This window comes from Tursiops truncatus, chromosome 10 (assembly GCF_011762595.2).
Source record: "Tursiops truncatus isolate mTurTru1 chromosome 10, mTurTru1.mat.Y, whole genome shotgun sequence".
NCBI lineage: Eukaryota > Metazoa > Chordata > Mammalia > Artiodactyla > Delphinidae > Tursiops > Tursiops truncatus.
The window spans coordinates 70,873,532-70,896,482 of NC_047043.1; the positions used below are offsets into that span (position 1 = coordinate 70,873,532).

At 48.2% G+C, this 22,951-nt stretch overlaps 2 protein-coding genes across 4 annotated transcripts in view; both read right to left on the reverse strand.

The window, feature by feature from the left end:
* Nucleotides 1-6,702, reverse strand: part of ARHGEF3 (Rho guanine nucleotide exchange factor 3) — a 305,882-nt gene extending 299,180 nt beyond the window's left edge. Inside the window, exon 1 of the mRNA XM_019947655.3 lies at nt 6,500-6,702. The gene's annotated coding sequence lies outside the window, so the exon portion shown is untranslated. The remainder of the gene's footprint in view (nt 1-6,499) is intronic.
* A 6,235-nt stretch (nt 6,703-12,937) lies between these two features.
* IL17RD (interleukin 17 receptor D) overlaps nt 12,938-22,951 on the reverse strand; it is a 67,457-nt gene continuing 57,443 nt past the window's right edge. For 2 of the 3 annotated variants that reach the window (XM_073811255.1, XM_019947771.3), the window contains exons 12-13: nt 20,734-21,667; nt 13,373-19,772 (exon numbers count right to left, since the gene is read on the reverse strand). In XM_073811255.1, coding sequence (XP_073667356.1) covers nt 19,660-19,772; nt 20,734-21,667 — 1,047 coding nt within the window. In that variant the 3' untranslated portion in view covers nt 13,373-19,659. Of the gene's footprint in view, nt 13,090-13,372; nt 19,773-20,733; nt 21,668-22,951 lie in introns of those variants that run through there. The other variant, XM_073811256.1, reaches the window with a different exon arrangement.

Below are 22,951 nucleotides of genomic sequence, written 5' to 3' on the forward strand. Positions count from 1 at the left end.
AAATGAAAACCTATTTCCATCCAAATTTGTACACTCTTCCCTGGGGAAGGGGAGAGCCAGGGCAGGTAAAAAGAAGACAGCATATGGACAGAGAAAGTGCTCTTGTACATATGGCTAAATGAAGAAAAAAAAAAGGCTGGAGAAGAATAAATAAAAAATGAGCAATTATGTTGGTTTTTAAAGATATACACAGGTACACACATCTGTACGTAAGAATGTAAGAGAAATACACAGCCAGCTGATCATAAATGTTCTTTCTGGATGCAAGCCTGGGATGAGGGAGGTGGAATTTCATTTTTTACTCTACAACTTCTGATTTGTTTGCATTTCCGTGTATTAAGAAATAATCAGAGTTTCCTATGCAAAAGAGCATTTCTTTTTCTAGTCAAAAGGGAAGGAAAGACGGAAGAGGCCACTGGAGTGGGCAGTGCGGGAATCTGTGAAAGTGGACAAACGCGAAAGAGCATTCCAAGTAGTGGGAACAGCAGGAGCAAAGATATGAAAGTGGAAAAGCTTCTGGGGTATTTGGGGGATGTCAGTTCAGCTCTGTTACAGGAGGCAGAGGGTGACTTGGGATGTGGTGTGGTAAAGATGGGTAGGAACGGTGAGTTGAAGCAGCCAAGTTCCAAGGTGTCATATGCCCCTCAGGGACGGAGGGCTATGGGGACATGGGATGGCCACTGTAGGCTGGGGGCTGGGGAGACTGCTGGGAGAGGTTGGGGGGCTGTGGTTGGGCAAGAGGTCTCGGCAGTGGTTCAACCTGGCCTCTGTCTCACTATAAACTGACCCCCAACTCCATTATCCAGATTTGGCTCCTAACAAGATCATCTCCAAAAAGAATAACGCCCACGCCAGTGAAACCCCCAAATCTGAATGAAGAACTTCCAATGTGTCTGAGCACATCTCTCCTATTAGGAGCACGAAGCAGTGATGGAGTGACCTGGGTCAATCCTTAGTCACCAGATGACAACCCTGGACAGCCCCTCCCGCATGCAGGCTGGGACGGAGGTAAGCACTTTGCAAATATCTTCTCATTTCATCCTCAGAGCAGACCTGTGAGGTACAGGCAAGCACCACTCCCCTTTACAGATGAGCAAACAGGCCTGGAGAGGTTAGGCACCTTGTCCAAGGTCACTCCACTGAAAATGCTAGAGTGGAGACTGGAACACAGGACCCCAAATGCCATCTCTACAATTTCTATTTGCCTCAAAGCCGGTCAGTGTGCTGCTCCAGCTTCCAGGAAATATTACTGAGCTCAGAACTGGAGATGAATTCAGGGCTTGGGGTTCTATTGGTAGGAACAGCAAATCCAGATCCATAAATTTACCATATGCTGGCTGGAAATGGAGGTGAGGTGTTGGGACAAGGAACCAAGTTGAACTGTTAAATAACTAGCTTGGTCTTTAGCTGGCTGAGCCAGGCAAGACACCAAGCTGCCTCCTTTATCCTCCAACTCTGGCCACGGGCCCCAGCCTGTCTTTCTGGAGCATTCTGGTTTTCACTTGGGCCCCATGTCTAGTTCTGCCCTGACTTTTGGTCCACCTTGGAAAAGTCAGGAGACACCTGGGAAATGAAGGCAATGACCTCCTCCAGCCTTGTTGTTCCACGGCCACCAGAAACCCTGGGGCATCCACCTAACATCGCAACAAACCCTCACTGAGCCAGGGACTGAGCATTTGGCCAGGAGCAGCCTTTGCCTCCCAGAGCTGACATTCCACAGGGATGTGCACAAAAGAGAGGCCTATCTAAGATATATAAAACACCCATCTTGGGACTTCCCTGGTGGCACAGTACTTAAGAATCTGCCTGCCAATGCAGGAGACACAGGTTCGATCCCTGGTCCGGGAAGATCCCACATGCCGCAGAGCAACTAAGCCCGTGCACCGCAACTACTGAGCCTGCGCTCTAGAGCCCACGAGCCACAACTACTGAGCCTGTGAGCCACAACTACTGAAGCCCACGAGCCTAGAGCCCATGCTCCGCAACAAGAGAAGCCACCACAATGAGAAGCCTGCACACCGCAATGAAGAGTATCCCCCGCTCACCGCAACTAGAGAAGGCCCGCGTGCAGCAACGAAGACCCAACGTAGCCAAAAATAAATAAATTAATTAAAAATAAATAAAACACCCATCTTTCTTTAAATCACTGAATAAATCTTCAGAGAAGATCCTCCTCACCTTCATCTCTCCCAATACACCTGACAAGAGGCCCAAGAAAACAAACAGTTGGCAATTTATTCATCACTCCACACCACAATTGGGTGTGAAAAATGGGTTCCGAAAAATGGGTTCACTAAGAGGGTCCGTGACACAGGACAGTTGCAGAGATAATATGAAGATATTGGTGCTGAGCTCAGCAGCCCAAGGCACAGCCATTCAGATCAACTGTCATTTGCTGAAGGCTCTGCTATGTCAGTTCCTTTTCCACAGTATATTCCAACACACACACACACACACACACACACACTGCTATAACCAATGAGAATCTTGCATCAAGCCCCCTAGGCTCATGCTCAGTTGTCAAGGCAGCAATTTCAGGAACATCATCACTCCAGGTCCCGCCCTCTAGAAAGGAAGGCACGAGCATCCTGGTCAACCAGGAGAGCACACAATGCTGAGCTCTTACTCCAGTCACCTGCTAGGATTTGGGGAGAAGGTGGGGGAGCTTCTGCCCACACGGCTCACTTCCCTTCTCCCTTCGCCAGGGAGACAGACCATGTCCAGGGCTCAAGAGCTGACTGGCCACACCAGGGGCTTGACCACAACCTTGGGCTTTATATGCATAGAATGGTCTTCCCCAAGACACCCACATGGCTGCTCCTTCTTTCAACTGGGTTTCTGCTCAAATGCTGCTTCCTCAGAGAGACCTTCCCTAACCTAAACCAACCCTGGCTCCATCCCAGCCACTCTGGATCCCCTTCCCAGCTTCATCTCCTTCATCACACTGATCACACTCCCTGACATTATATTATAGGTCTAGTTGTCTGCTGTCCATCTCCATCACTGGGATGTGAACTCCTCAAGGGAGGAACGCTGCTGGTTTCCTTGACTGCTGTGTGGCCAGGCCAGAGCCCTCCCTCCAGAAGTGGTTCTTGAGCTGAGCTAAGTGGCTAAGGCACATGAAAAAAGCAAAACTTGCCACCAAACCTCTCCACAGTGGACCCGGCTCCACTCCCCACAATGGTGACCTCCCACGCAGAAACTGACTCAGTAAGTTAGAATCATATATGAAAACATTTCGTTTTCACTCAAGTTTCAACTTGTATATGTGAGGTGATATGAATCAGGCAATATTTATACAAACCATGAAGATAATGGGTCCAAGGATGAATAATTTTTTTTTTTTGGCCGCACCTTGTGGCATGTGGGATCCTAGTTTGGACTGCTGGGAAAGTCCACCAAGGATTAATTTTTAAAAAATATATCTAGGAAAAAATATATATATATATTTAGGGCCACAATTAATAAACCGATTAAGGAATGAATTGAAAAAATCCAGGGAAAGAACAAAAGAGTGAAAGAAACAGAGCTCCACACCCCATTGTCACCCACCCCTGCTGCCCAATGAGTTACAGGAGCCTGAACAATACCGATCTTGGCCTCGAAAGTTTCTAAACTACTGCAGTTTTCCTTGGTGCCTCTTTGCCTCAGGCCCCCTCAGATGATACACGACTCAGTAGCACACTGAGTTTTGGTCAGGGGCTCAGGAACCTTGGTGATGGCAGAGAAGTAAAGGCAGCTTTCTGGGATGGATGGTGATGGATGAAAGGATCAGGATGCAACGCAGACCAGAAAAACTGGAGCAGTAGCATGCAGAAGCCTGGAGGCCACATCTCATCCTCATAAGAGGGGGTACGGGGACTATATCTGGTTCTCTGCACACCACATCTTTCCTCCACAAGAATGGGCTCTCTCTGGAAGCAACGAGTTCCCTCTCACTGGAAGATTCAAGCCCAGGTTAAGCAATAACTAGGAAGAGGTGTGGTGGAGGTGGTTTAAACTGCAGGTTAAACTATGTGACCTCAAAGGTCACTGTAGCCTGGCGTTGCTGACTAATGGCCAGTTCCTTTGCATTTCACTACTCTTAAACCTCTCCAGACTCGCCTTGCTTCTCTCAGCAGATACTCATTCGTTCCGTCACTCAGGGACATCTATTGAGCACCTACTGTTGCTAGGGGCCAGAGCTCAGCAGTGACCAGGGCAACACACCTACCCTCTTGGATTCTACATTCTTCTGGGTGAAGACAATAAACCCATAAACAGATACATGAGTAAGACCATTTCAGGTAAGCACCATGAGTAAAATACAATGGGGGAATGTGACAGAAACTGCGGGGCTGCTTTGGACTGAGTGGTCAGGGGAACCTTCTCTACAGAGGACACATCTGAGCTATAGGGCAAGAAAGTGCCAGACATGAGAAGAAGTGGTGGAACAGTGTGCACAGCAGAAGGAAGAGCACGTGCAAAGGCCCTGAGAAGTCTCCTGACACACTGAGTTCAAATTCTCATGAACTGCATCCCATCCTAAAGGTCCCACCATAGGCCAACAGTTCCTAACCCCACCGCCTGCCTTCTTTCCCCAAATGACTTCTTTATCAGATTTTCTCAAGTCAAGGCAGACCTGAATTTTCCACTGGAAGGTGTGCTCTGAGCAAGGGCACAAAGGAACATGTGTGCACCTCCACCTACAGGGGCAGAGGTAATGTTGACATCTCGACTCCATATAAACTTGGGCCTGCCCTGTATAGGGAGCAAGAACTTGCATCTTCCCACCAGCGGTTCAGGGCCCACATTTGTGGGCTGCGGGCCTTTTGCAGAATATGATGAAAAGAGAACCCTCTGGAAAAATGTACACCTGTGCTCCAAGCATCTCGCGTGTATTTCAGAAGAGCCGCAGGTTCAGAATGCCTGTCTGTGGTTACCACTGCCAGAAGAAAAAAATAAACTGGTGTGGCCCAGAGACACTCCACTGATGGAAGGGACAATCTGTTAGAGGTGACTAAATGGAAGGGAGGAGACAAGATCAGGCCCTCGTACCCCTAAATAAACTCCCACATTCTCAGAGATTAGAGGATGTCAGCCTATCAGGGGGACCAAGGCCTGAAGGAATTCTGGTGAAACCTTATCCACTCCACCCCAGCGAGGGAAACATCCAATAACACACCCCAGAGCCTCCAGAGAAGGTCCAAGACCCCATTTTCCAGGAGTGTCCTTGACAAAGGTCATCTCTAATCTCACATTCTGAGATACATTTTGCACAAGGCTGGTTAACCATAAGAAGTGTTACTACAAAGTCCAAGTATTTCTAGGCTGAAGGGGACACCGAGGCTACTGTGTAAATAATTCAGGTCATTAGCAGGGGAAGGGGAAGTGCCAAAAGCCTGCCCACCTACCTCACTGCGGAGCCCCATCCTCACTGGGATGCTCCATTAGACGTCAACCAAAATAATAACAAGAAGAACAGCTAACCAAGGTAGAATTTACCTTGTACCGGGCACTACATTAAAACCTTAATCTTACACAACCCTTTAAGGTTTGTACTATTATCATCTCCACTTTACAGGTGGGGAAATTGAGATACGAACAGGTGAAGTAACTTGCCCAAGACTACACAGCTAAGACGCAGACATAGCAAAACTCCTCTTCCACACCCCAGGATAGAAAGTGGTAACACCTGGGTAGTGTTTCTGCTCGTTCATCCACGACAGCTAACAACTACTGTTTGGCAGTTCTCGCACCCTCCCCCAGCGCTGGAAGCAAGCCTGCTTCAGGCATTAAATGGAGCAAGAGCCCTCTAGGAACAAGCCGCTCTGTTTCAGAAACGTTCAAGCCCATGATGAGGCCGCTGATAGTGCAAGCGCGGCTCTTCCCCGTGGCAAAGCCCCAGGGAACCTGACCAGGTAGGAGCTACCACGTTCAGAAAACAACTCACCTGTCTCTGACTACGAGGGACAGAAGTTCACCTTAACTCTTTGATGTCCGCCTCCCCCGCCTCTATCTCGGGATCCTCTGGCCGCGCAGTTTTAAAGACGCAGCCGCGAGCACTACGGCTCGGGTGGGCCAGAAACCGCGGCCACCGCCCCGCGCGCCCAAAGCCGGGTTCCCAGCCGCGAAATGACCGCAGCCCTCCGAGCCCCAACCAGCAGCGCCCGAAAGGAAGCCACCCCGAGGAAAAGCGGCTGCACCCCAAGACAGCTGGCACCTCGGGAACTTTCGCCCAAGAGTTACCAGAGGACCTAAGTCAGGGTCTCCGGCGTGAGCGGCAGCCGCTCCAGGCTGGTGGTGGCACCGCCTACCTAAGCCGCGCTCAGGGTGCCCGGAGCCAGAGAGCGCACATCGCCCGCTGCGGGCACAGGGATGAGCGGGGACGACTTGGAGGTGGGGGTGGGGTCCCGCTCCGGCACGGTGGGTGAAGGTAGAGAGGAGCCAGCCGGGGAAAGTGTCCCGCTCCGAAGGTCTAGCAGAGCAGCGGGGCTCCAGGCCAGCCGCCCACACTCACCTCGGCGCCCAGCACGGGCTCGACCGTCGAGTCTGCAGGAGCGAACCACAGCTACGATGGTGGCAGCGAAGGCTACGGGGGCGGTTCCCCGGGGCGGGGCGGGGCGAGGCCGGGGGCGGAGAGGCCGAACCGGCCACGTGGGCGGGAGGCGGGCCGGGGACCCCAGCGGGCGCCCCAGCCCGGTGGCGGGGTACCCGGACGCAGTCAGGCTAGGCCGCTGCTCAGCACTCCCTTCCCCGTGTCCTGCCGGCGTCCCGCGGAAGGCTAGGAAGGGAAGGGAGATCTGGCCCCCGGGACAGCCCCCAACGCCTAGTTCGGAGAGAATTTACCGGGTCGGGGAAAGGGTGCAGAGCCCAACCTCCCGCTCCCGCTTCCCCCGGGGTGGCTCGCGGGACCGGTATCCGAGCGGGAGAGGACCGTGGCGACCCCGCAGGGGCTGCCCTGGCGGGCAAGCCGGAGCCTGCGCTAGGAGCCCCAGCCCCGCCTACCAGGCTGACCTTGGGCGTGTCGGGTCCTGCCCAAGCCTCACTTTCCTCGACTGTGGGGGTGAGATTGAGGACGAATCCTCGCGCGCCCAGCAGGTTCTCAGGAAACGCCAGCTTGTGGGCAGACGCTGAGCTTGAAAAGATAGCAGCCAGCTGTGGCCTGGGTCTTCCGTGCTGAAATAAACATGGCAATCTAAATACTAAAAGTATTTTCTGTATTCATTCATTCGTTCATTCAACAGATAACTCCTACAGTCCTCAGAACCCCATAAAATCAGGAATAAAAAATGCCCTGCACACTAGTTATGGGCTTTTATGAAAGTATAAACTGTCATAAAAATAAAAAATTCATCAATTGTTTTCACGTGCCAGGTGTGCATTTTAGGTGCTTGATCTACTTTAACGTTCACAACAGCCTTGTGAGGTGTAGGGGTTGTAGGGGCCCACTTCTCAGGAACTGAAGCTTAGAAATGTGAAAGTGAAGCCAGCCCCCGGATAAGAGGAGAGAGCATCAGCTCAAGGGCGAAGGCGTACCCTCCAGTAAGTGAATGGACCAGGCTCTGAGTGGACCTCCTCAACTCTCTCCATGGGGTGAGCTCTAACCCCAACCCCCTCATTCCACCTCACAGGAAGAGGCGGGATGTCGAGGGCTTCCTGTGAGGGACGTGTCCTGGCAGCAGCCGCTGGCGTGTAAGTCTCCCAGCCCAGGCCCCTGTGACCAGCATGAGGAGTTCAGACCTTGCTCTGGTGCAGGTTTTCTTCCTTGAAACCCCTGTCTCTCCTTGCAGGCACTCAGTGCTGGGTGGCCTCTTCCTAGCCCACAGCCCACCTTTGGGGCCGGATCCAACAGCTGCAACTTCATTCCACTACAACTTGATCCCAAACCCAGTGCCTCATGATCCATCCCTTTCCTGTTCAAGGATCACACACCCTCCCCAGTACTCCCACTTCCAAGGGCAAAACCTATATCCAGATCTCCCAAACCCTTTTGTTATTCTCCCTTCTCCACACCACGGAAGATCCCTTACTACAGCCAGCCACGTTTATTAAATAATAATAAAGGGCTTCCACTCCCTCAGCAACCCAGAGCTCGGCAGGCACTTCCAACCCACAAGTCGACACCTGCTATCCTACCCAGGCAACCTTGTCAGAGACAAAAGTTATATTTCCATTAGACTCCATTTAATGATTTGAGCGTCTGCTACATGCCACACGATGTGCCAGACTGTGGAGAACAGCAGTGACTCTGTACAAGATAGACATAGTCCCTGACCCCACGGAGCTCACAGCTGATGTGGGTACAGTCAGACCCATCACTGGGCAGGTTAGGGAGCAGCATGTGGTCAGAGACACACAAGGGAAGTGCTGGCCCTGATTCGAGCATAGAGAGGCTTCCTGTGGGATCTGGGTTGAAGAGAACAGGAGACATGGAAGCCCAGAGGTGGGAGAGCACAGGGCACCCTTCTGGAAGTCCATGGAGAGGGGCAGGTGGGGGGGAGAACAAGGCTGGAGGGGCCTTGGTGGCCAAGATGAGACACTAAACCTTTACCATTGAAAGTTTCAGGCAGAGGTGATGGGTTTGCACCAGCCGCTGAGTGAGGAATGGATGTAGTGGGTGAAAGTCTGCTGGACACAGCAAAGGCAACATGCATTTTTATTATTACTAGGGGCAAACTCCTCTATTTCCTCTGTTTTACAATTCAGGGTTTCTGGAAATTAGAACAGATCTGCAAGGATATGTTGCCTAGAAACAAATCAATGTAATCCCACAAGGGTTTATATGCAGTGTACCATGCCCCCACCCCACTCATGCAAGGGGGAGGGTGGGGAGGACTTGGTTCTTGGGCTCAAGTTAGGAGACTGTTGGAGGAAGAGATGATACATCCAAAGGGAGTCCTTTGGTGGGGAGTGTAGAGGAAATAGGCAGGAAATGTGGGTCACTATCCATGGAGTTGGGAAACTGGTGGAGAGGCCAGAAGACACTGATGACCAGCCACCTTTTCTCCTTTAAACAGTTCATGAGCGCCCATTGAATTCAGCTCCATCTCCCCTAACTCTGCAAGAGAGGGTAGAATAGCACCAGAGCTGTCACCTCACTGAGTCATCAATTGGGAAAGCTGAGGTGTCTACTGGGGTCCCCACATGGATGAGGGAGTGATGAGCTGTAACTGATGACAGGCAGGAAAGCCATGGTGAGGGGCTGGGACAAGGCACCAGGCAGCACAGTCGGGGAAAGCAATCTCTTGAGAAGGCACGACCAAGGGCAAGGACAACAGCAATGGAGAGACACTGAAATCAGCAACGCGGGCCATCGAGTGCCCACTGGGTACCTTTAACACTCGTTGTTGTGTAAGGTCATACATTTAAACCCCTCTGATGACATAATACCACTCGTATAACAATGCTGAGAGAAGTATAAAGAATAAGATAAAACCCAACCACAATCACACCACCCAGCCTCTCCCTTGTCATAAAATATTCTTCTACAGCATGATTTTTAAGAGCCGCCTGGTCTGTGGTATGAACGTGCCTCTTCTTATCATCAGTCCCAAATAGTACTTGGTTTGTTCCTCATTCCTCAGTATCAGAAACAATGCTTGGTGGTAAAAATCTATGCACAATTAACTTTGATGCACATTTCTGGTTATTTCCTAAAGAAAAAATGCTAGAAGTGGAATTACCGGAAGGGGCATTAAACTCCTCTGCCCGTAGCAATGTACAGATGCCACCCCCCTCCTTTTTTTTTTTCTTTTGCTTTTGAAAGGTGTGGAGCATCCATTTGATGAAGCAACACTATAGCCTTCTTCCCCAGGGGATGGTGACACCTGTGAAAGGATTAAGGTGTTGATCTCATTTTTCAGACCTAAGCAATGCTCTGCTAGCAGCTAATAAAAGACTTCTTTGAAAGCAAGTCCTTTCTGCTCTCATAATCCGGGTTAGAGGAAAACCTGAGAGGCAAGGCTGAGAGGATAAAGGCTCCATCTGCTTTATCCTCACAACCACCCCATAAGGCAGGTGCATTTTTACCCCCATTTGACAGATGAGGAAACTGAGGACTGGGGAGATGAGGTGACTTACTTGCCCCAGTGCCTGATCAGTGGTAGGGCTGGGGTCCCAAGCTGGTTAAAGAAGTAGAATCCAAGTCCAACCTAGGTGGAAGGCTTAGGCAAGGGGCACAGCTTGCCCTCAAGGAGCAGTCGTACTAGTTGAGCAAGAGGGTCTGGCACATAATCACAGGAGCTGTTCCGGAAGGCATGTGCCAGGACCTGGACTAGGGTGAACAGTGGTCAAGGAAGATTTGACTGCAAAGGAGGGCTGGAGACCTAGAGAAGGAGAAGAAACAGGCAGAAGAAACAGCCTGGGGAAAATGACCCAGGGCAGGACTACAGGAGTAAGGAATTTCAAATTCTGCTATGGCTATAGAGAAGAAAGACACACACAGAGAAAAGAGGTTGGCAAGGGGCTAGGTAATAACTTTGCGTTTACATCCAGGGCTATTGGCAGTTTCAAGCAGGGAGTGACAGCTGATCAAGTAGCCATCTCCTGTGAGGGTCACAGCCCACTGCCCTGCAGAACTGAGTACTCCAGGAGACAGGAGCTCCACTCCCATCACCTAGCCAACCTGCTACCTAGACCAGGGCTGAGGGAGACATTTAGGGGATCCCACTTTATAACTGTACACTCTTAACCTGCCCCAGGTGACCATATCCCCGAAGGCAGGGGTGCTCACTGTGTACTAGGCTCTGTGCCCAGAACTCTACTTGGCTTCACATTCAAGCCTCACATCAACCTGATTAGGTACTGAGATTACTTACTTCCCAGATGTGGAAACTAAGTCCTAATCAGGTCAAGTGACCCACTCAAGGTCACACAGAAAGCAGCCAACTGAGATCTAATTAATCTCAGCCAACTGAGATTAAAGCCCTGCTTTAATCACAATGGTTTAAAAAATCTTGCCAATAATAATGCACGTTTATACACACGTGTGCAGGATTTTCAAGTACATCAAACTTCAGGTACACTAACCAAAGGCACGACCTGCTTGTATTTGCATTCTGTCACCAGGCATGCTTTGGCCTTTCTTTGCTCTGAGTTCTCCCTGGCCTGGCCTTGCCTGGCCTGGTGGGAAACGTCTATGGTTTGTCTGGAAGCTGACATCTGCCCACTCCCTGGAATGTTTCTGACCAGCAAGAGCAGGAAAGACCAGGAAGAGCCATCCTCATCCTGGAGGACCATTACTTTATCTCTGCCCCCCTCCAGCTTCTAAAACTTGGAAAATTCCCCTGAGCACGAATTGATAGTCAGTTAGAGAAACAATCCCTGCTTTTGTTCACATCCAGAGCAGGGCGTGGTCATCTGGCACAGGGACCTTGAAGCAGGAAGTTCAGAAAAATGTCTGTCTCTATAGGGGCTGAAAGATGACTAGGGAAAATGGAGCCTGGTAAATGGGACATTAGCAGATCTGAGTACACAATCAACTGTCACAGGCTCTGTACAGTCAACTATTAAGACGCCCAGGGTTCCTGCCTTTAATTTTGCTAGGAGGACCTCCCCCTCCCCAAGCCCCATCCCTTCCTCCCAAAACAGTCAGATGCAGACCCACCCTCTTCTCTTAGGGGAAAGAGATGATTTAACTTCGCACTTGACAAAATCCCTGGGCTGAAGCTCCCATCAACAGGGAATTGTCTCCCACCCATGTCCATATGGCCCCCAAATAGTCCAAGACCTGCTCTTCCACAAAATGAATAATAGCCACTATCTACCATGTGTCTAGCACTTGCCAAGCATGGCCATGGGTGCTTTATAGACCCCCCCAGCTCATTTAAGCTTCACAATAACCCAATGTGGTGGGTATTAGTCCCATCTTACAGATGAAAAAACTGAGACTCAGAGCAATTAGGTGATTTGCCCACAGTTCCATACTTATAAAGAGGTGGAGTCAAGACGGCAAGGATCTTGTATATCTTATTCATTACTGTGTCCCCAGTACACTCTTTAGGCTCTCAAATACAGTAAATATTGTCAAAGATTTTATCACCTATAAATGTGAAAGATGGTGTAAAACCCCTCCAGAAAAGAGGCCAGGGAGCCAAGCCCACTGATCTTGCATTATTTTTCCTTAATCTCAAAGACGAGATTTAAATTTTATATCATTGCAAAAGGCCTTACCCCATGTTTGTATCCCTCCCTCCCTCCACTGCATCCTCTATCTATCCTATTCTTGGACCACTTCTGATTCTGTTCCTGTAGACAGAAAGGACAGGGTATGCTGGGGGTAGGGGTAGAAAACAAATATTTATTAAGGACTCACTATGCCTAAGACAGTGAAGATATAATTTATGTCTCCCTCCTCATCCACCTCCTTAGCTTATTGCCTGTAGTCTCTTATTCAACTAAACGAAAATTAAAAATGTTTTCTAACTAAAGCCTGCAAGGGGAAGCTGGTCTTTGCTACCCCTAAAGTTTGCATTTCTAAAACAAAGTGAATAAAACCAGTGGTGAGGTCCCAGAAATGTTGGCAATTTTAAGAACCCTAAACAGCTGTAAAAATGGACTCTGCTTTCTAATACCATAGTAAAAAGTAGGGCTTCTTGTGCTATACAAAGAGGATTATTTTTCCCCACTAACAGAAAAGAGGAATTCACTTACTGCAGTATCTAATGAGATTCTTCCAATGGAGTCCTTTTAGATCCATCTGCTTAACCTCTAAACCAGATTTACTCTCAACATTTGGATTGAGGAGGAAACCAATTCACTGTAACTTGCTACTCAAGGTTCGTTCTTCTCCTTATACGTTATGTTGAGAAACGGTACAGCCCATTGATTAGGAGTAAAGGATGATTCAATCAGATGTATGAATCCCAGTGCTGTTGACTTCTTCTTTGTGCCCTCGGCAAAGCTACCCAATTCTGGGCCTCAGAATCTCAAAAATGAGACCCCAAAGTTGATGTACACCAAGAATTTAACTTACAGAGTATTGGGCGCACAGGAGATGAGAGGACTTCTGTCAGAAGAATGAGCAGGCACCTTCTTCTTTCCGAATGACAGGAAATTTGTGGCTCCCAAATTTCAGTGTCCATCAACTTCTTTTCAAATTTCAAATTTCTGCAAAGAAAGTCCATTGTTCTAAGAGTCAAATGTCTCCTTGAGGTAAGTGTCCCTGTCCCTGCTCCAGACGCCATGGAGACAACAGGCACCTGCCCATTGGAGGGGGAGGTAAAGGGTCAAGGGCAGCAGGTTCACTTTCTCTAAAGTACAAGACAGACCAGCCACCCTGGCCTCCTCACCCTGCATAATCTCTCTCCTTCTCAGAGGGAGAGCCCACAGAAAATTGTGCTAGGAATCCCAGCTATTCAGGAAATAGGAAACATGATCTAGAAAAATGAGCCACCACAATCTTAAAACATTTTATTTGATTCAGAAATTCTACGGTACAAAAACATTTTACAAATGTCAGCTGTGGTCTACTATTTACAGAGTTATGTACAAATCAAATAAGATGATAACATTTTCAATGTAAAAATATAGCATACTGCTACAGTCTGCCAGTCAGTGCTCACTACTCCACCAAACCTCACAAAAGAGAAACTTAAAGATGAAACAAAGACAATGGCAATAACCACTGTTCCACAGGCTTTCCCCCCAGAACATAGTAGCAGGGAGCTTCTGCAGTGAAAAACAAAACAAAACAAACCAACAGTGAAAACAGAAGTTACCTACTCTCTAAATGAATACATTTGGTTTTTTACAAAAGTTTTTGCTCTCTCCAAACTCACTACATTTTTTTCTTAAGACAGAAAAAAGACGCTTGTTAAAAATAACATACGATTACACATTAGCATCATCCAATTGTAACTTTTCGTCTAATGACTGGAGCAGCCAACTGTGTCTATGTCACATACAGACAGAAGATAGCTTCTTTGAATCTTCTCAACTGAAATTGTCTTTGATAAATCATCACATATGCAGTCATACTGGTTTGCTTTTGTCAGACTTCTGCTTGTGCAAACCACAGTGCTTGGTCAGTTCAGAGCTATGGCTCCAGCCCTTTAGAAATGGAAAAGCTCTTTGAGGAGTCTGTGGTCCTCGCTGAATTTTGGAGAGGAGCTGAAGAGCAGGCGGGAAGACAACTGACCAAAATTCCCAAGAGGTCCTCACTCAACCTCTTAGCAAATTAGCCCTTAGCAACTGCTATTTCACCTGTGGCTAAACTGAAGTCTGCACCAGTTAATAATACTGTGAGTCCTGAATTAAAAGTAATGCCTAGAGATACATAAAAATAGAATCCAAAAGTGGAAGTGAGGGGTGGTTGCCACTCAGAAGGTAAGAGCTGGTCTTGAAGAGTATCTTGAAGAAGCTCAGGAATGACATCAGACACATCAGGAATAAGCACCAAGTGTTTAAACACAAGAGGGGAAAAAAACCCATATATGATAGAAGACTACTGCCAAGAAAAAAAACTGTGGTAATCAACTCACAAAATGAATTCAGGTGATATACCATTTTTTAAAAGTGCCTTTGTATTTTTAAGTAGTAAGAGAAGCAGGGTACATAAGAATGTCTCTGTTAATCCCCATCCTGAGCTTGGCCGTCACAAGGCACCAATGTGAATAAGGCACCACCTTCCATTTGGGCAACTAAACTGAGTGCGAAGCTGAGAAACAAAAGAGCAGTGAAAATTATTAAGCCCTTGGAAAACAAGAGCTGTGAGGAATGAGTAGGGGTGGGATTATTTATCACTGAAATAAAAACACCAGAGCGATGACTTCACTGTGGTTTTCAAATACACGGAAGGTGACCAGCTGTTCTTTTCCCACTACATGCTGAACAAAGGAAGGCTGGTTTGAATTTCTATAAGGAAGATGTACAAAGAACTATCTGATCAGCAGGGTAGGTTACAGACTCTCCTTCACTGAAAATCCAGAATCCCATCCACAGCCACATGTCCGAAATAATTCATGCACAGCCTGTCTGACACCAGGGGGGTACATGCCAGATAATTCAAACTTTCTCTCACCCACAAAGCTCTGAAATCGGAATCAAAGCTATTGGCTTACAATCAGACTTCCTTTTATTTTCACCCTGACCCTGGAAAGGAGGTGATATAGTAAGGACGACCCAACACCCATAAGGACTCCTAACTGATATCTCCGTATACAGTTGCACACCTCCAAAACAGATCAATTCACAGATCGTTTAAAACAGAAGACAAAGCATAGCTGGCTCTCGTGGACACTCAGGATTCCTTGCCCTACCTTCACAACGCCTGCTTTCCTTATTAGGTCTTGGCTTGAGCTCAGAATTACACGTCATCTATAACAGTGATTAAGCCAAGAGCTAAAACTATAAATAAGGTCCTTCAGGTGTGGAGCTTAAATGAAATTGCTCCAAGTGTCATATTTTTTAAATTGGGAGAACACAAATCTGATTTTGAAATAAACAACTGGCTTGTCTTTTTCTTAAGACATCATGAAGTGTAAAGAAGCAATCAAAAGATTTCAAATGTATTCACAATCATATCAAATTTCTTTAGGGGAGCAATGGGTAAAAAAAGCAATCTAGCTCCCGGCTGCATTTAGTAAGAGCATTTTCTGGTGGCACCAGACATCTGTAATTACCATGGATGCCTTTCTTTTCAAATCTTATAAGTAGAGGGGGCAAACTGAGAGCTACTGGGCCAAATCAGGTCCACCCATCTGTCCCGTTGGGCCTGAATTTAATTTAAAATTTTGTTTTTAATTTAGTTATCAATACCAAAAAAGAATCAGAATCCTTCATGTAAACATCCAGATTCTCAGGTTCTCTTGAAAAACGGGACAATCAGGAAACACTGCATGGTCACAACTGACTGGACTGGCTGCTCCCTGTAGGTGGGACAGAGGGTGTCCATTTGCCACAGTCCCCACTATGCCCTACTGTCTCTCTGACACCGAGAGAGCATGTCACTGCCATTTATCATCACCCCTTATTTATCATTACATTTGCTGTAGTGGGGCCCCCTGAAGGAACAGCATCTGTTAAATAAGAGCAGCACTCTTTACCAACAATATAAAAAGAAAAGGCTAATAATCTTCTCATTGGCACTGTCCACCTCCCTCCAATAAAGACCCAAAGAGCCAAATTAGTATTGAGGTGGTTGGGGACTGCAGGGTTTTCTCTCTTTAGGGAGGAAAGTGTGACATTTCTTCTCCGGGAATAAAATAGGCTTTTCCTTCCTTTGTCTCTTTTAAAGGAAAAGATACTCAACTCTGAAAAAAGGAAAAGTTCTGAAAATCACATAACCCCACAACTTTGGGGGGACAGTTTTCCTGTTTATTTGTGCTTAAATGAGGTAACCTGAGACTAGGGTTTTTTTTTTTTAAATGACACTAGTAGCTATAAAGTAGCACGACTAAACTTTGACAAACATACATGAACTTAAATTACTATATATTGATTCCAACGATGTCATCATTGCCTAGGACATTTTTTGAACTTCTGATCTGGGACTGTCCTCAGTTATTAATAATATGTCAACCAAAAACTCTGTCTGATGACTTACTGCCCCATCTCATTTTGGGCTCAAAATACTATTACCTGGCTGGGTCACCCGCCTAAGTACCTGGGCCTGGACCTGAATGACTTCTCATTCTCTCCGGAGATCTATATGCCTCAAAGGCCCAGGGCTCAGCCCTCTAGAGGACTCCTGCCCCAGTATGACTGGGCTGGGCCCATCCAGGTAGTCCCTGTTGCTTGTAGCTGACCTGAGAGAAGAACACACCTTTTCCTGGGCTTTCACCTCCCTGGTCACTCTCTTAGCAAAGCTTACTGTGTCAAATGCTAATGCGTCAGATGCGTCAGATGTGTAGGGCATTGGTGAGTTAAGATAAACAACTAGCTCCCTAACTTCAACTACCTGCACTCGTCTCCTGTACAGAGGACACCATCAGAGCCACAGAGCCTTTTACTCTCAGGATGAAGGCCTTTCACTGAGATCATCCCTATATTCTAGTTCTTGTTTCCCTAATGTCTAAAAGCCTGTGACTTGGCAGAACCTTTATCTGAATTCTGTCCTATCATTTTCACTGTCCACTCCATTTGTGAGTCAAAAATGCAGCTCTGCTTAAAATAAATGTTTTATTCCCGGCATGAGATGGGAGGGTTAAAAAAAAAAAAGTGAAACTAATATGGCAAAACCAGGAAGTTGAACTTCTCAACTATTCAGAGTTGGGCATTCATACTGTCGTTTCAATACTTGGTAAAACAGAGTTTGATTCTGCTGAACATCACAATCATTCGTATTTCAAAATAAGTACCCAAACCCCAAATCCAAACTAAAGCATCACCTCATTTTTGGACTATCACAATTTTCCCTTCTATTTTCATAAGTAAGCTCGCTGCCCACGCTCATGGAGCCCAGTTGATGTTTCCTCTCCAGTCCTTCACACTGTCCCTGGGGCCACTTTCTCAGAGATGCCTCCTTTCATGTGCAAAGCTGAGTATCTATCCTAAGGCAGCACCTAATGGTTCCTTTGGGGCATGCACCATTTCTCGGCTTCAATAAGAAATCACTGTGAAAATGTTCCAAAGTGAATTTTCGTACACCAATCTCCTTCACAGAACATATGCCAACAATAGAATGGCAGGACAGTCACGTGTGGGCAGGAGCTCTGTGCTCATCTCAGATTCCACGGTGACAACATGGAACATCTCTTCTCCAACAAGATGCCTGGTTTTATGGGGGAGACAGTTCTGCAGCCCACTTGTCTCTCCCTCAGAGCAGCTGCAGGAAACTTGATGCCAGAGAACAGACAAGCACGTTCTTCTCCCAAGAAGCTGCCAGCTGCCTTTACAGAGCAGGGAGTGTGGCATTTGCATCAAAGATAAACACAAACCTCTTCTTTCCATCAGGGGGGCAAACCTTCCCTTCCCCACCTGCTGGGCATGAGCCTGGAAGGAAAAGTCCTGCCCTCCCTACTTCCCACCCGGCCTTGGGATGTTTCTCAGTGTCCCCGCGTACCACTGGTCCTATTTGGTGAAGCAGTGAAAACCAGGGTCCCTGGGAGGGGTGCTGAGAAAACAGGGTGCCAAAATCCAGCAGCATCTATGAAAAAGGTGGAAAAAGACACTCACTCCCGCTCAAGGTCACGGGGAGGAGGAGGGAACAAGTATTTTCCCTTTGGAAACAAAAATTCTGTACAGAAGTCATTCATAAAAACAGAACATTTACTTCTCCTTTTTAAAGGAAATTCTTTCCTCTTAAGTTCTCAATATCTATTTTTGGCAGAATGGAGCACAAGAGACATCTTTCATTGGGTAAGTACAACAAAAACAAAGTGAAACCTGATTCACAGGCTGGGCTGCGGGGGGAGTACTTTAAGATTCAAGAATTTAATGATTTCAGGTCCCATGTCTTCCAAAGATGATACTCAAAGAGCACACTCATCTTTGTAACAATCCCTTCCTTTTCACCTTCGTAAAAAGAGGTTTGGGGCTTCCCTGGTGGCACAGTGGTTGAGAGTCCGCCTGCCGATGCAGGGGACAAGGGTTCATGCCCCGGTCCGGGAAGATCCCACATGCCGCGGAGCGGCTGGGCCCATGAGCCATGGCCACTGAGTCTGTGCGTCCGGAGCCTGTGCTCCGCAACGGGAGAGGCCACAACACTGAGAGGCCCGCGTACCGCAAAAAAAAAAAAAAGAAAAAAAGAAAAGAGGTTTGTCATTAGTCAAAACAAGTTCAGCAGATTAAGTGACTACCACCTCCACCTACTGCCGTATGTCAGTGGATTCTGATCCCTAACGTTCCGGACACAGCTTTAGACCAGAGGCCAACCAAAGCAAAAATTACAACTTCCAGTAATACAGCCCAGTTGGGTATCAGTCTCTTAAAAATAAACTTCCAGGCACCAACATCTGAGATTCAGCACAGTAAATATAACCACGGGAAACCTCGCAGGGAGATCTGGCCCCTCAGTGATGCCTATTCAGATCAAGATGTGGCCCTGGTGCCTTCTGCACATTGACCAACCCATCTCAGAAAGAATGGTCTACATGGTCAGCCTGGCCCTGCGGCTCCCTCCTCAGCCAGATATGCCACCTGCTAATACATAAAAACTCATTTTTATGAAAGGTGATTGAATATTCAGTCACCTTCTTGACCTTTGACTCAGAGCTTTTTTAACACCCATGGCATTGTAAATGGTACCATAAATTCCACGTCAAAAATGGAAAAGAACATCATCTGTAACAACATGGATTCCAGAGAGACTGGCACTTGATTTCCATGGCTGTAGTGGCATCAAAAGTGCTTTTTCCACAAAGCATTTCAAATCAAAGTAGCCAGTAGTGAATAGGCAAAGTTTGCACAGATAAATTAAGTCTGAACAATCAGTGTGGGTATTTTCCTGTTTCTCTTTACATGTTTCCTCCCTACCTCTCAGAACTGCCCCAACATGGCAAGCTGCTGTCAGACATAATGGACATGCCTTTCAGAGCTCCACATGGTTTCAGAAAACTGGAGACTGCCAATATACCTGGTAGAGAAGAGAGGCAAGGACAGCAAGTACTGGCCAGGATTTCATTCTGAATATCCTTGTAAGAGACCTCAGCTCCAAGTGGGCCACATACCCAGAGAGACGAGCTGGGGAACCAGAGAGAGGCGGCAGCTAAAGTGGCAATGCTTAGACCCTTCGTTTTGTTACAAAGGAGCGACCGTGTGGAGTTCACCAGTGTAGCTGCAGCAACCAGGTTCTGCTTTGCATGCCCCAGAGGCGAGGAGCTTGGAAGGAAGGGCGGGAGGGTCCTCCTCACCTAAGAAGAGAAGAGAGGGCAGAACCACACGTCATTGCACTTCAGTGGGCTGGACACTCAGGCCAGAACGAAGCTGGATCTGGGTTTGAACCACTCACGCTGTACAAGTGAGGCAGGCATCCCAGTCAGCTCAAGACTGAGCATTCTCATCCTGCTAACAGGTTCTAGTTCCCTTAGCTGAGGATCCAGGGTTTGCGTGCATGACTCCAACTAGTCATAGGCACAGTAAGAGTAGCTCCAGACAGCATCCTGTAAGGGTTCCCTGGGTAAGCAGGCCCTCCTACCTGGAGCCTGCGCTGAGCTAGAATGGAGAGAATACTGTGCCCTGTGAACTCCAGGTTCAATACATGTGGCTTTAAAGACTTGGGAAGGTGGAGGGTGGTGAACATCACAAGTCCCAACAAAGATACAGGTCCACAGACCCTCATCTGACACCCTTGGGGACCAATGTGTTTGGTTTGGTTTTACAGTGGTTTTTTTTTAAGTCTTTATTGAATTTGTTACAATATTGCTTCTGTTTTATGTTTTGGTTTTCTTGGCCACGAGGCATGTGGGATCTTAGCTCCCTGACCAGAGATCTAACCAGCACCCCCTGCATTGGAAGGTGAAGTCTTAACCACTAGACCACCAGGGAAGTCCCGGGCCCAGTGTGTTTTGGCATTCAGATGTTTTCACAGTTTAGAAAGGCGACATAATGAACATACTGTATATTACATAAGATGGTACCAGGCAGCTCACCATAATTTATCAACAGTATTTCTGCAGCTCACACACGTGAACATTCCCATTACCTGGGATCAGCAGAGACTATGCATGGAGTTTTGTTACTTCCCATCGGGCTGCCGAATAAATTTGCACCGAAATTAGCAAAAAGCTTTCCTGGATTTTGGACTCATGGGGCAAGGCCGTGGCCTGCATCAGGAACCCGACCCACCGACCCTCCCGGCTCCACGCGCCTTACCCAGGCCTGATGAGGACGACAGGCTCTCCGTCAGCGAAGACGTCTCCGTCTGGTCCGTGGAGAGCCCTTCCATCAGGGGCAGGGACAATTCGGACGAAGGCACGGACGAGTCGTAGATGCCCGAGTCCCGTGGCATGTCCGAGGGGCCAGCAGCTTTCACCGCGTGCAGCAGGGGCCGCAAGACCGCGCTGGCGCCCGGCACGGGCCCAGCCTCCGCGTCTTCGTCCGGAGCGAACTGCGAGCCCTCAGAGTGCGGGTCGGCCGGCGCCCCGGAGCCAGCGGCCTCGGCCTTGAGACAGAAGTCGCTCTCCGGCCCTGGCTTGCACAGGACTTCGTTTAAAACCAAGCCTGAGTCAAACTTCTTCAAAACCGGTTCCCGGTAGCGGAGTGGGGGGAGATGGAAGGGAACAAACTGCTTCTCAAACCAGTCAGGCTCCTCGTCGATAAACTGGTGCATGTTGCAAATGGCGACGTATAGGGAGCGGCCCGATTTGCTCCGGAAGTAGTTCCTCCTGCTAATGCGTCCGGGCTGCAGCCCCGGCTCCTGGGGGCTGAGGTCCTGGGAATGCAGGTGGGAGCAGAGCTGGGGAAGGTGGTCCATGAGTTTGTACTTGGTGCTCAGGTCCAGGACACCGGGAACGTCTCCCTCGCAGGAATAATCGAAGTAGACGGCGATGAACTTGCTGAGCGCCGTGGATGAGCTCTGCTTGGCTTGGCGGAGCTTCTCAGCGATGGTAGACACCGCCACCAGGAAGAGCTCCCCTTTCCCCGAGCCTCGGGCGCCTCCTTTGTGCTTGTAGTTCTTGTCTACGAAGTATTTCATGCCTTTGGAACACACCACGATGATGAACTGGGACTCGTGGATCTTCTGGATGACCCATTCTCTCTGCCCTTCTCTGCAGAGGCTGAAGTCTTCCCACAAGTCCAGAGCGACCTGGAAAGGGAGCAGAGAACCTCACTCACCTGTACAGCTTAGAGAGTCGAGTGACAAGAATGGGAATGTTACAAGAAGGGCACATCATCTGCCCCAAATCATTACTAGCACTGCTATATGCAGGCTTCGGGTTGCCCAGTTCCAAGGAACAGCTAACATTCCATGGGCGACCGTCACACACAGGCCCTCTGTATCATGCCCTCATTTTAGCATAATGTGGGATCTTTACCACTCCCACCCTACAAAGAGACAGAAGCACAGAGCATCTAGCAACCCACCAAAGTTACATATTACATGTGGGGCCTTCAACTGACTTAGAGTGTGATAGGGAGCATGGAATACAGAGGCAGTGGGAGTGGGTCTATCTGATGAGTGAGGCTGCCTGGATGGGGGGCAGATCCTGGAGAGAGAACTGGAAGGTGGTGATAGACGGGTGTGGGTGAGGGATCTCAAAGTGGGCTGGGAAATGGGGTTCAGGTCTGGATGCCAGAGTCACCCACCCATGCTGCTGGCTGACTCAATGACAGAGTGTGACTGACAAAGAGGACCTCCCTGGCCTCTCACACAGCCCTGGAGTCAGCCTACTGTTTACCAGGTGATCAGTGCATGGAGAGGAAGGTGATGAGCTGCCGTAACATGGCCATTCTGGTTCACTCACTTGGAGTGACCGGCACCTCTCACCACTTCTCAGCAGTCTACAGGGCCACATCCCTACGAGACCCCTACGAGGCCTTTAACCCCTAGGGGAGGTCTCATAGGGAGTCTGGGGTGGGGCACTGACAAAGAAAAGAACACAAGGTATGCGTGGCCCCTCAGAGGGCTTCCCCTTCTCAGACCATCTTCATCTGATTCTGCTGAAAACGTCTCGGCAATTATATCAGCCTCTTTCCTTCTGTAGTTCAGAAATTAACTCTCAGTGCCTATGACAGTCACCTATGTGGAAGGGGGCTCTGAGATGACTTTGCCTTCCTCTTTTGCTCTAAAGTGTTACCAAGGGAAGAAAGCCCCCAACATCCCTCCAGCTGCTGAAAATAATCCTGAATTGTCTTACATTTTCCGTAATTCCCACTAACACTACGCATTCTGAAAGCTAACTGGGAATATATACTAAGCACTTTAAAAATGTTCCTGTCTGACCCAGCAATTCCATTTCCGGGTATCCACCACTGGAATGGGGCAAAATTGAAATAATGAGATGTTTAACAATTAGAAAAAACTCAATTATGGTGAATCACTAATATGGATCAAGAGTCTGTTTAAAACTGCTGTTTACAGAGAACTGCT